This window comes from Leuresthes tenuis, unplaced genomic scaffold, assembly GCF_036924035.1.
Source record: "Leuresthes tenuis unplaced genomic scaffold, fLeuTen1.0.hap1 SCAF_17, whole genome shotgun sequence".
NCBI classification, from domain to species: Eukaryota; Metazoa; Chordata; class Actinopteri; order Atheriniformes; family Atherinopsidae; genus Leuresthes; species Leuresthes tenuis.
In genome coordinates, this window is record NW_027325371.1 from 33,567,053 (window position 1) to 33,581,250 (window position 14,198).

The window sequence follows — 14,198 nt, forward strand, 5'->3', positions numbered from 1 at the left end:
AAATGAATACCATATTCTTTTTCATTTCATTTCATGTTCAGTACTTGTATAGTTGCATTTCTTTAGTTGCACTGGCACTGACTGATTGATTTTTTGAGACAGTGAAAGTGGTGATATGATAACCATCATTTTTTGTTTTGTTTTGTTTTTTATACAAGACGTGAGTTACAGGAGCATGGAATTTTAACAGGTGGAACATTCTTTCGGGAGTCTGTTACAGCCGGTCAGACATTCTTTGAGACACAGCTAAGCTAAGCTTGAACGTTAGCCTGCCCAGGAGCAGGCTAGTTTAGCGGCATAAACTACCATGGTTACTCAGCGAGCATTCAAATAAGCCACGTTGGTGGAACGGAACTCTCTCTTAAATGAGCAAGACTTATCGAGATAAGTGAGGCTTTCCCATAATCCAGTTTTGCGGAACACCCCTGTGTTATCAAAGAGAGGAAACCGGAGGGTATTGGGAATGCTGATGGTGGTGGCGGTAATCTTGACGTGTTGGAAGCACTCCAATAACTTTTTAGTAAACATGATAGATATACTTTATTCATCCCACACGGGGAAATTTACTTGTTACAGTAGCATAAAAGAAAGTGTAGTTTACAGAATTGACAGAATTCATGCCCTTTTTACTTTAATTCTGTAAAAAGGCCAGGGACACAAAAAACAGAAAGAACTATCTATAATCTACACAATAAACAATAAAACAAGTACTGAGAAGTGGCATGATATAAAAAGTATTGTAATGTAAAGTGTCCATAATATAAGTAATATTGCAGAAGTAAGTGACCATGATATAAATAAATAGTATTGCAAAAGTAACTGACCATGACATAAATAATACTGTAAGGCATAAATGAAATACAAATATTGCAAATTTAGGGTAACAGAAGCTACAAAAGGAGGCAACTTCAAAGCAAATTGAGAATCTTTCCTCCATTTTGGAACACCTTGTTCTGGACGTTAATCGACACAAAGAAATGATCCACCATTCAGAGCATGAAATTGAGGAACTAAAGAATGAGCATTTAGGGCAGGGATTGCTGAACCTGATGAATTATTCATGTAAACTCTAATTTGAGGTGATTTTTATTGCTGGTAACGCAAAAAAAGTAAGGGGCCTCTTGTTGTTAGGAGATCAAGAAGTTGAAATAATCTAGCCATCCAAATCACCCACCAAGACACAATCAACTGGCTAAGATGTAAATTTTTTTCTTTCTTTTTTACAAGATAAGCCTAATTACAGAAGCTGACATTTAGTTTTTTCCAGAAGTTTTTTTTTAAAGCAGGTGATCCATGAGCATAAGTTGTTCTTGTAACTTGTCAGTTTTCTTCTATTTTATCTACCATAAGTTCATAATATGAACATCAGCATCTCCTGCTACATGGCACTAGAACTGAATATTAGATTTTACTTACAGTTACAGTCATTCCGATTGTACAAGTTTCTTAATGTTACAGAAAAATTCAAGGCGCTGTTTGCCATTAGAATATCCATGTGTGACTTAAACAAGTTTCATTTCAAAACTTTTCTCATAAAAAAAACAAAACAAAAAGAAAACTATGTTTTAAGTCTTTACTTGAATCCATTTATTGAAATGCACCTTTTGAGAAAGTAGCACATTTTTAAGATGATCGAGAAGAAGCAGAATGCACAAGACTGACACAATGTGTGTGGACTAATGAACACAGAAATAAGGTCTATGCTTTGATGTTCAATGTTGAGTCATGAGCAGCCTCTACTGATAATGAGGTTGTCATTAATGTACTGTACCAAAATGCAGTACACAGATAGTTAGCAGCGTTGCAGTGGGATTCAGACTGCTCTACTAAATTACTGTTTTGTAAAAAGAATAACTGAATTTTGTGTTGTGAAATATCACAGAATACATTGTTGAGTACGAATACACATTAAAATACGGTTTTGTGATGTTTTCTCTCTGACTTGAAGAAGTCATCAATATACATGAAGCATGTCACAGTGAACACTGCTTTAAACAAACTGCAGCCGTAAGAAGAAAATCACACATTTTTATTGAAATCCCTGTATTTATATACTGTTCAGTGAACTTTACCTCGCCAAACATTAAAGGGACAACCATAAAATACTTACAGACAACTTGTACCTGACAAAAAGGGGATGTTGCAGTGAAGCATGGAAGCTGTGTAGACTAACTTTGACACGAAGTGGCGTGGGTTATAAAAAAAAATACTAGAGTTTTGGCAATGGAAGAAATCCCTGATGATGCATCATGACATTTTAATACAACCTCCTTCAAACCAGGATTTGACTTTGGTTGGATGTACCCAACGACAGGCAGACATTGTATCGTATTTGAGCAGCAGGAGCTGTACCAGAAATCCACATCATCCCATAAATAATGCTGCAACATAACATACAGAAATACACCTGCCTAAAGCTTTAAAAACTCTTCAGGTGTTCATTAAATTGATTCCAGTGATGGAAACTTGATAAAGGATTATTATTTCTCCTCGGTCCTGTCTCTGTCAGGGGAGAGAAAGTGGGAAGCTGAGAGAGTTGTGTATGTGTGTGCGTGTTTGGTGGGATGTAAATGGCACGGGTAGCTGCATTTGGGAAACAGTATGGTATAAACATGTACATTTAGGAAAATAACTTTGTTTCTGTCTTAGTTTCACAGCCTTTGTTATATACAGCTATATTACATGGAAGGGTTGTTCATATGAAACGCTTTTTTACATGAAATGTGAGGAATTGTCTTTACACACATCTGCTATTTAAGATCATTCATTCATTCTGTAGGTTTGCTCATAATCAACTGCTTCTGATCAACTTTTTCATCAGCCCCAAATTGTAAAAATTGAGACTGTATGGAAAACCCAACAAAAAATTAAATCGAATGATTCCTACTTTTATTTGATTTGATTTGTCACTGTAGACAGAACAAACCCAAGATATTTTATGTTTTGCCTCATCAGTGTCATTCGATTAATTCATATACATCCATTTTTTGCATGTCAGGTCTGCAGCACAAAACCTAGGACAGTGTTAGTGGTGAGTTAAAAAATAAATTTAATAAATACTTTTTTTCTTCTTCTTTTTTTTTAAAACAGGTGACTTTAATCATGAATTGGTACAAAAGCAGTATCCATGAAAGGCTTTGAGGAACAAAGATGGGTAGAGGATCTCCAGCTTGTCACGTGTGAGAGAATCATTGAGCTAAGTGAAAAATATATAAAAACAAAAAGATTGGAAGGGATTTGCAGAATCTCATTAAATGATGAGAATCATCTCCGATCCCTCTTAGGAAGAATAGGGCACAAGTACCCTATAAAGTACCTACAAGTACCTATAAAGATGTGTCGGTAGTCCGGACCTGTCCCCAGTGGAGAATGTGTGGTACATTCAGAAAGATGATGCTGTGTTTGCAGGATGAACAGAACAAAAAGACACCCGGGACACCGGGACTCATTCGGATTCATAACTTGGTATCCTCGACGCCTGAACGTCTTTTCAGAGTTGTGAGAAGGAAAGACAACATTACAAAGTGGGAAAAGCTTTACTGTCCCAACTGTTTGCAGACCTGAAATGCAAAACCAGGACGAAAATGTAGCTGCAAGCAGCGATGGGAGGGTCTAGCAACATAGCAGACCCCCCCATCATGAGTCAATACACCAAGTTTGGCATCAATACACCAATGCATCGAAGAGATATGGCCTCACTTCCTGTTTGGAGTGTCGGCACCAAATTTGATTGGCTGCTAAGGGCAAACGGAAGCGAATTTCAATAATCCAAATGATTATTGATAACTTTTGTGAGACTTGGTCTGAAGATTCTATGTGTGAAGTCCTGTGGAAATCAGACAATCTGGGTGACCTGAAATGCTTTTTGAAGGTATTTGATATAATTCAAAATGGCGGAAAATCCAAGATGGCGCAAATGACGTCTTGATCCAGGGATTCCAACGGTACCTCATTTGTGCTACTCATTTTTGCTACTTACAGCACCCCCTAAAGGCCAAAAATCACCCAAATTTTTGGGCCTCTTAAAGAAGTTTGGCGTGTCGGTGCCGAATTTGATTGGCTGCAACGGGCAAACGCTTCACTGCTAGACCCCCAATAATAGGAAAAGCAACTAACACAATGGGTGTAGACCCTCAAATAATAATAGGAAAAGCTAGTAAAACAATGGGTGTCTGCAGCTTCGCTTCCAGACCCCCAATTAAAGGAAAATGACAAGAAGAAACATGAAATATGTTGGGTTTATACTGTCTGTCATTAAATAAAAACTCCTGTCCCAGCTTTGACTGGTTTGGGGTTGAACGTAATGTGTTTTGCATCTGAACCATGACATCTGAGCACAATTCAGTCCTCACAGCATTGTTGTACGCTGACAAAACATGTCACCAATATTCTGTTGTTAGTTCGGACATCTACACTCCACAGATGAGTCACTGTTGTCCAGGAGATGCTCTGTTTTATCATCCAGTTCTTTTGTAATGAGCCTCTGAGAACAGATTCAGCTGAGAGGGGAACGAGGAGAATGGGGCAGGGGGCTCCTTCTGTGAGCGGCGACAGATTTGGGTGACGGACTCTGATGGCAGTGTTCAGGTTCCGTTTTGTCCTCTTCTCTGCCTTCACTTCTTCCTTTTCCACCTCCTTTCCCTCCTGATCCGTGCCCCTCCAGCCCCTCAGAGTTCTCCAGCATCTCCTGGATAAGAGGAGGCATGGAGCCGGGGATCTCCATCTTCAGTGTGATCACTCGTTCTGCTCCTGGGAGAGGAAGAGGAGAGTCAGGAATACAGGACAAGTTCGTGTAATTAAGTAAAAAAAAAAAAGAATAGCAGCGTACGTCTTAGAATGCTTTTAAAAGGCTCCCATTAAGAGTGAAGCACTCCAAATAAGGAACACACGTCTTTGTGCCTTTCATTGTATGTATGAATGAGACATGGTGTGTGTGTGTCTCACCCTTCACACTGATGCTCCTCAGGTCAGTGATCTTCATCAGTATTTTGGGGAACATGCAGGGTTTATCGGGCCTCCTTCTTCTCACATAGATCTGAACAAACAGTGAATGATGGAATTTAAAATAATGTATAATTCTACCTTTTCATTTCATTCACTGCTTTGAGAAACTAAACAGCGAAAATCCTATTGTTCTTCAAGGCGTTATTATTATCATTATTATAAGGGCCCAAGCTGCAAGGCAGCGAAGCCCTCTTGTTCTTCAAGATGTTATTATAAGGGCCCGAGCTGTAATTCAAGGCGTTTTTATTATTATTAGGGCCCGAGGCCTATTGTTCCTGAAGGTGTTATTAGGGCCAGAGCAGTGAACTGCGAAGGCCCTATTGTTCTTGAAGGCGTTATTATTTAGGGCCAGAGCTGTGAACTGCGAAGACCTTCGCGAACATTGGCGGCACAAAATGGCTCTGTCGCGCCACGTACAACATTGCAATAACGCCAAACGAATGGAGTGATTTTGCCGTACCCTGATGAAACTCGGTACACGCCTTCTTCATGCCCAGATGCAAAAAAAAGGTCCACAGGATGTCGGCCATTTTGAGTGGAACATGCATTTTGGCGCCATTTTTGCCTGTTTCCACACCTCGCATATGATCGAACTCCTCCTACACATTTCATGTTACACGCTTTAACCTTGGCCAGGTTACTCTTAAGCCATGGGGGATGAAAATTGATCAGCTTTCTCAAACCTTAAAGGGTGTGGCTGTGGCAACGCCTCAAAGTTTGACAACTTGCCACTGCTCGCCACTAAACGCAAAGTCATTCATGACTTTGCATACATTGTATGATCTTCACCAAACGTCATAGGCTTGCTGGGGGCTCTGCCCTGAGTGCATACATATGCACATACTGACACTCACCATAGCACCACCTGCTGGTGGTTGGAAATGTTACTGTGTTTCCACACCTCACATATGATTGAACTCCAACTACAGATTTAATGGTAACGGCTTCAAACTTGGTGTGCTTACTCTTCAGTCATGGGGGGGATTAAAAGTTGTGATCAGATTTTCCAATTTCTAAAAGGTGTGTCGGTGGCAGACCCTCAAACTTCGACGAGTCGCCTCTGCTCACCACAAAACACAAAGTCACTCATAACTTTTGCATACATTGTCCGATCTTCACCAAACTTCATAGGCTTGCTGGGGTCTCTGTTCTGACTGCGTACATATACGCATAGTGACACTCACCTATAGCGCCACCTGCTGGTGGCTGGAAAGTTTCCACACCTCACATATGATCGAACTGCTACTAGATATTTAATGCTACCGGCTTCTCACTTGGTCAGGTTACTCTTAAGCCATGGGGGAATAAAAGTTGGGAGAATTTCTTCCAAAGTCTGAAGGGTGTGGCCGTGGCGGGGCAGCGAAGATCGTGTTTTGGTGTTTGTGGATTAAAAGCGATATCATCATCGCAAGGTCAGGAAACTTGGCACACACGTCCATGCTGACGACCTTATACATATGTAAAGAATATTGTAAGTGGTTGGAGGAAAATGGCTCTGTAGCGCCCCCTACAAATTTTCTAAATACCCCTGCCATTGGGCTTAGTTTTGCGTAGGCCTGCGAAATTCTTGACACGCCATTGTCAAGGCCAGACGCATAAAAAAAGCCTCTTGACATAGCGCCGGGTCCAGAGGAAGTCAACCATTTTGAGTTGAAAATGCAAATTGGTGCCATTTTGCCTTTTTCCACACCTCACATTTGATCGAACTCCTCCTACAGATTCACTTCATAGGCTTGCCGGGGTCTCTGCCCTGAGTGCATACATATGCACATACTGACACTCACCTATAGCGCCACCTGCTGGTGGTTGGAAATGTCACTTTGTTTACACAAAAGTGTGTTTTTGCTCACCATAAAACACAAATTTACTCATGACTTTAGCATACATTGTCCAATCTTCACAGAGGACATTTTGGACATTTTTTTCACCATCTACATGCCTCCCCTCAGTCAAGTAATCAGAAAACTCCTCTTCCACTGTTATGCTGATGACACACAACTATATATCAAAACCGCCCCAAAGCCCTCCACAGCCCTGTCATCCCTTACCTCCTGCCTTGAGGAAATCAAGATATGGATGAACAATAACTCCCTTCAGCTGAACAGCAATAAAACAGAAGCACTTCTCATTGGTACCCCACATCAGGTTCACTCCTCACCCATATCCCAACTTACTTTCAACAGACAGATCATTCGTCTCTCCTCCTCAGCAACAAACCTGGGAGTTCAGCTGGACTCCCACCTGACCATCAACGACCATATAAAACACCTGTGCAAAACCTAATTCTACCATCTCTGCAACATTTCAAGACTCCGTTCCACTCTATCCCTCGAGGCAGCAGAACAACTGGTCCATGCCTTCATTTCCTCAAGACTGGACTACTGTAACGGGCTCTTCATCAGGATACCTGGCAAAACCAGAAGCTGCAATATATTCAAAACAGCGCTGCAAGGGTCCTAATGATAGCCCGTAAGCACGAGCACATCACCCCCATCCTTCAATCACTGCACTGGCTCCCCGTCTCATCCCGGATCAACTACAAACTTCTGCTACTCACCCATAAATGCATCCATGGACATGCACCCGCATACCTCCAAGAACTCATCACCCTACAGTCCACCACCCGCACCCTCAGATCTACAAACACCATGCTCCTCCAGGTCCCCAGTACCAGGCTTTCCACTATGGGGGACAGAGCCTTCTGCTCGGCCGCACCACGACTCTGGAACAGCCTCCCTACCCAGCTGAGGGCTATTCAGAGCCTAGACTCTTTTAAAACTAAAACCTTACATACAGAAAGGCATATGATCTAACTGATTTTTAACCTTTTAGTCCTTTTAGTCCTAACTTGTAGCACTTTGAGAGCTTCTCGATGAAACGTGCATTAGAAATTGAATTTATTATTATTATAATTTATTATAGAGGTAAGAAGTACACTTACACTTGACTTCCTCAAGGTTTTAAACATAGCCTTCATGTGTTTAACAGGTCCCTGGAAAAGACCTAGAGGGCCTCGCATTGAACGGCCCACCACTACGCTATGTGGATGATCTTTTACTGTGCTCACCAACTCTGGAGGATTGCCACCAAGATTCCATAAAGATCCTCCAGAGGCTGGCAGAGGGAGGATACAAAGTTTCAAAATCTAAACTTCAGTATTGTCAGCCGAAGGTAGAATACCTAGTGAGACAGGATTTAGCGCAGATTGGATAGAGGATTACGCAATCAAGTGTGCTCCTCTGGTCTTTGGAGTGTTTCATTATTTCTCTCAAAGGTTGAAAGCACCACTGAAGTGGACGAACAAAGCTAAGTTAGCCTTTGAAAGTTTGAGACAAGATTTGCAGAAAGCACCAACACTGGCAAAACCAGACTATGAGAAACCATTTTTCTTGTACGTCTCCAATAGACACAACATGTATGCTTCTGCAGTGCTGATGCAGGAAACGTGTAGTGGTCGCAGAAAACGAGCTATTGCTTACTACAGTACAAAATTGGATAATGTTATACAAGGCTGGCCATCGGGGTTGGCAGCAGTGCAGTGTGCTTATGAGAGAATATCCACAATAACAAGGGGATACCCAGTCATCATCTTAACTCATCATAAGATCTCAGAACTAATAAATCAGGGAAAGTATGTTGCGACTCAAACAAGATGTTTGCAGTTTATACATCTTTTGATGTATCCAGAAGTGAGAATACAGAAGTGCACTACATCAGTCCAGTGCGACATGAGGACCAAATAAAGGAGTTGATTGCAGCCATGATGCTCCCCTCGAAGCTGGCAGTGAAAGTGTCAAGCTCATCGTAAAGGAAACGAGATGGTCAGTCAAGGTAACAACGCTGTTGATGAAGCAGCAAAAGTAGCATTGAGGTGACTCCAGAAGATATAATTTTAATGCAACAGGAGGCAGGTGTGAGAGAGCACAATGTCTGGACGCAAAGAGAACGAGAAGGGATTGTGGAGATCACATGATGGCATCCTGGTGGCACCTGTGGCTCTGTTGACAATGCTGATTTCTGATGTTCACAATGTGCCAGGGGAGAGGTACTGAAAAAGGTAAAACAACAAGGATATTGGTCACCGTACATGCATGCAATGGTTGATGAAGTGTTGGGTCAGTGTGAAATCTGTGCACAGAACAATGTGCGAAAGGGTGTGAAGACACCAGTGGGATATATTCCAGTGCCAGAAGGACCCTTTAAATCATTGGTCATAGACTATGTAGACATGATTAAAACAGTAAATGGGAAAAGATATATGCTAGTGGTGATTGATCGTTTCAGCCGATGGGTCGAAGCAACTCCAAAGGATTTGGGAACTGACACAGTGGTAAAGTGTTTGGTAAGGGAAGTGATTCCCCAGTTTGGCATTTCATCAGAGATTAGCTCAGATAATGGCTCAGCGTTTGTGCAGAAAGTTGCAATGGGCATTTTGCAGCAGCTGTGGATCAAGCAGCGCTGTGGGTCTGTGTATCATCCACAGAGTCAGGGGATGGTTGAGAGAATCAATGGAACCTTGAAAGTAAAACTGAATAAAATCTGTGCTTCAACTCAACTAAACTGGGTGGATACTTTGCCGCTTGCACTAATGAGCTATCGTATGCAGACCCATAGGGTCACGTACCTAACATCCGCATGAAATGCGAACGGTTCGACCCATGGCAGCACCTCAGTTGAGGGGTCCCTTTAAAGGGCCCCCACTTGAGCAGTTGCAAATAGAGTTGAAAGCTTATATGAAACAACTAACTGCTATCCATAGAACAACCTATCTGCAGGAGAAGACCAGAGACTTGGATCTCGAACAGTGGTACCAGGCGAGCAGGTGTACATCAAAGTGTTCCGGAGGAAGTGGCACGAGCTAAGACGAGAAGGACCGTACACAGTGGTGTGAGCAACGCCAACGGCAGTTCAAGTGGAAGGAGGCAACACATGGTACCACTTGAATCACTGCACTAAGGTTCGGACTAAAAACACAGACAAGGTTAAGTCTGAGGGAAAGGATGAATATAATGAATGTGTTAAGATCTCTGACACTGATGAGCATCCAGGTGTGGGTGTTGGCAAACAGCATTCATCCAAGAGAGCAGAGTCTGGAGATGATGGATACGATCCCACAAACAGGAGGGTCTGGAAAGGGTCTCGTGTTGAAGCCACCCCAGAGGGGTGGCCAACCTGGGTCAACCTGGGTCAGATGAGTATGATGCAACAATACACACTCAGACAGGTAGAGTGGTCTGGATAGGATTTTGGGGATTTGGGGAACGAGGGCATTTGAGATGGGAATGACTGTATTGGTAATACTGACAATAATCTCCCTATTGGTGTGTTGCATTATACCCATTCTGATGAGGTGGTTGCTACAATTGATGTTCAGACAAAGAGTGGAAGCAGCCAGACTACAGCTGACCTTGCGAGGCCTTGTCTGAGGACCAACGCATGGAAGAACTGGTCAGCGAACGGAGTTATACGTAAAATTCTTTCCTTATGTGTAGAACCGAAGATAGCCTGACAGGGAGAGGAGGTGGTAAAGACCTGTTTAATGGAAGTGCTAGTAACCTCTCCTTCCAAGATAGCTTAGCAGTTCCAGAATCAGCCGGACTGATGTTCAGCCAGAAGCAGACGACTCCAGAGTTTGTGACGGGACTGGACTGGATGAGCTACATTACAGTGTATTATTATTTTTTATTTGTTGATTATTTCTGACTTTCTGTATTGTACATGGTACAAAACTGTGATTTATTGAGTTATTCATTTGATATTGTTTGTGTATTAATTTCATGTTTATCGTCAGTCATAACTGATCACACATATGTCCATTGCCATTCGTGTCAGTCAACTGTTAGAAGCGCAGCCTTTGATACTAAAAGAGTAATTAAGTGGTCGGTCGCCAAGTAAATAAGATGGGGATGGTGCCGTAAATAAGAACATGAGTTACAAAAGTAGCAGCCGACATTTAATTATTCATTCATTTTATTATTCAGTCATTATTAGTGTGATTTCCTTGTTTTAGCATTGCTTTTGCTACACACATATATTTCCTTTGTGCAATACTTTAATTTATGCGGTAGATTCTATTTTAGTCTGTTATGGTAGATAAGTTTCAATTGATAATTTTTGGATTATTAGAAGAATTTTGTTAAAATTTTGAGATACTTATAGTTTTTTAAGAGATCTGCTCATTGCGGAGTTAACAATCAGTTGAGTAATGAAGGTAAACTATTCTGGGAAAGAGGTTCTGTTCCCAGCATAATAAACACTCCTGATTTAGTAGGTTAAGCTAATTTAGCTTATTTTTGTGTTATTTCACTAATAAGTGATTATTAGTGATTATGTGGGAGAGCAGAGCCTTGACACTGCTCCACATATTGTGCCTTGACACTGCTCAATCCACATATTATATCTTGACACTGCTCGAATAACATGTTGTTGAGGTCACAATGAACCCTGCTTAGATAATGACAAAGATGCAGTAGCGTCCTCAGACAGCAGGCGCCGAATAGAGATTGGGTTTGGGCCACGTACACACTGAATGATATAGAAAGGTATAAATAGATCACAAACTGAGGTCATTGGGAAGTTCCGTGTATGCTGAAATGTGCATGTCTCTGTAATGGTCTGTTCAATAAATTCCCCATAAGAGGCTGACCACGACGAGTCTGACTACTCTTTTCACCACAACATCTTCATATACATATCACAGCCTGCTCTCCACTTGACGGACAGCTGTGCTGTGCGATTCGCGTCGGCCGCCGTCCAACGCCTACCCCAATGTGCACACACGCTCGGGCCCGATCATCACTGCTTGCAGCTTTAATTCTAATTCTAATTCACTTCAAAGTCACACCGACTGACTGTGATAAATTTGCCACTTTTCATACAAAAAAACAAGTTTCTCAGATAAGATCCTGGCTTGATATGAAGACTGTTGTGTGGTCACACCTCAACTGAAGTAAACTAATGACAAGTACCAGTTGGGTTTTAAAACCAACCATGGCACAAAAACTGTTGGAATCAAAGTCATTTCAACATCAGCCAATGATGTCCTCTTAGCCTTTGATAGCGGACTTGTTTCTGTACTTGTCCTGTTGGATCTCAGTGCTGCATTTGATACGATCGATCACAGCATTCTGTTACAGAGACTTGAACATGTTATTGGGATTAAAGGAACTGCATTAGGCTGGTTTAAGTCATATTTATCTGATAGATTCCAATTTGTTCTTGTAAATGAAGAATCTTCCTCACACGTTGGAGTAAGTCATGGAGTTCCACAGGGTTCTGTGCTTGGACCGATTCTTTTTACTTTATACATGCTTCCATTAGGTAACATTATCAGACAGCATGGCATAAATTTCCATTGTTATGCTGATGATACTCAGCTGTACTTATCTATGAAACCAGATGAAACCAATAGGTTGGTCAGACTACAAGCCTGTCTTAAAGACATAGTTAAGCTGCTATAGGCTTAGACTGCTGGGGGACCTCATCTGTCACACCTTTCCTCACTTTGCTCTCTTTTTCCCCCATTTAATTTCTCAAATGATATTATGTACCTGTGACATTATTGTGGTTATTAACTTGTGTTTCCCTGTTCCAACAGGTATCCTTTGAATGGTGTTATGGTGTTTTTCCCCCCTCTTTTCCCTCTTTTCTGTCTTCTCAAACCCCAGCTGGTCGAGGCGGATGGCCACCCTTCCTGAGTCTGGTTCTGCCAGAGGTTTCTTCCTGTTAAAAGGGAGTCGTTCCTTTCCACAGTCGCCTCAGGCACGCTCAGGATGGGAGATTGGACTGAAGACAAGTTTCAGTGCAATCTGTTGGTTTCCTTAGATAGGATATTATTTTTTGAATTGGCTCGATATGAATTAATTGGATTATGATTACAATGATTTGAATTCCAATTGGCTTGAATTGGACTATATTATTTAAGTGCCTTGAGATAACAATTGTTGTAATCTGGTGCTATATAAATAAAATTGAATTGAATCAAAGCAGATTATTCAGGTATGCTGCATTTTGCACAGTATTGTCATGAACGAGGGTCTACATTACCTGAATCAGATTTTCCGTTTTGGATCACTGAAAGCAGGACTTCAATTTCAATTCAATTCAATTAAATTTTATTGATGAAGAATCTCATGAAATCATCACTGCTGAGAGTTAAAGGAATACATGGCTCAACAGAGCTCGGACTCTTTGTCAGCCTGGCAACAGTGCTGAAAAGAAACCTGGGATTATTCTTATTCTCTTCTATCAATAATGAATAATAAGCAGTTCTAGCTTTACGAAGTGCTTTCTTATACGTTATTAAACTATCTTTCCAGACTAATTGAGACTCTTCTAAATTAGAGGAACGCCACTGTCTCTCCAGCTTTCTTGCAGTCTGCTTTAACGCACGCAGCTGTGAATTATACCAAGGAGCCAACCTCTTCTGACTGATTACCTTCCTTTTCAGAGGGGCAACATTGTCCAGTGTTGTACGCATTGAAACTATACTGCTGTCAACAAGAGAGTCAAGTTCTACTGGAGTAAAATTTAGGTAGCCGTCCTCTGTCATATCAGCACATGGCAGTGAAGAAAAGGATGATGAAATCAACTCTTTAAATCTGGTTACAGCATTCTCTGACAGACACCTTCTATATGTAGAATTCTTCTCAGAAACCGTGTAGTCAAGTAATGTAAATTCAAAAGTTATTAAAAAATGGTCAGACAAGACAGGGTTATGAGGGAACACTGTTAACTGTTCACTCTCAATGCCATAAGTCAGCACAAGGTCAAGGGCATGATTAAGGCAGTGAGTAGGTCTGTGGACACTTTGAGAAAATCCAATAGAGTCTAATATAGAATTAAAGTTAATATTTAGGCTGTCATTTTCAACATCTACATGAATATTAAAGTCACCCACTACAATGACTTTATCTGTACTCAGCACTAACTGGGATAAAAACTCTGAGAATTCAGACAGAAACTCAGAATAAGGGCCAGGTGGACGATACACAACAACAAACCCAAGAGGTTTTTGTGATTTCCACATTGGGTGGGAAAAACTGAGAATCAGAGATTCAAAAGAGCTAAAACTAATCTTGGGTCTAGGACTGATTAGTAACCCTGATCTGAAGATAGCTGCCACTCCTCCTCCTCTGCCTGTGGTTGGAGGAACGTGAACATTTAAATAGTCAGAGGGAGTTGATTCATTAATG

At 41.3% G+C, this 14,198-nt stretch overlaps 1 protein-coding gene across 1 annotated transcript in view; it reads right to left on the reverse strand.

Annotated features, from left to right (window-relative positions):
* Positions 1–2,008: 2,008 nt before the first annotated feature.
* Positions 2,009–14,198, reverse strand: part of LOC140274045 (retinoic acid receptor alpha-B-like) — a 30,736-nt gene continuing 18,546 nt past the window's right edge. The window contains exons 8-9 of the mRNA XM_072369739.1: positions 4,945–5,035; positions 2,009–4,749 (exon numbers count right to left, since the gene is read on the reverse strand). Coding sequence (XP_072225840.1) covers positions 4,496–4,749; positions 4,945–5,035 — 345 coding nt within the window. The 3' untranslated portion in view covers positions 2,009–4,495. The remainder of the gene's footprint in view (positions 4,750–4,944; positions 5,036–14,198) is intronic.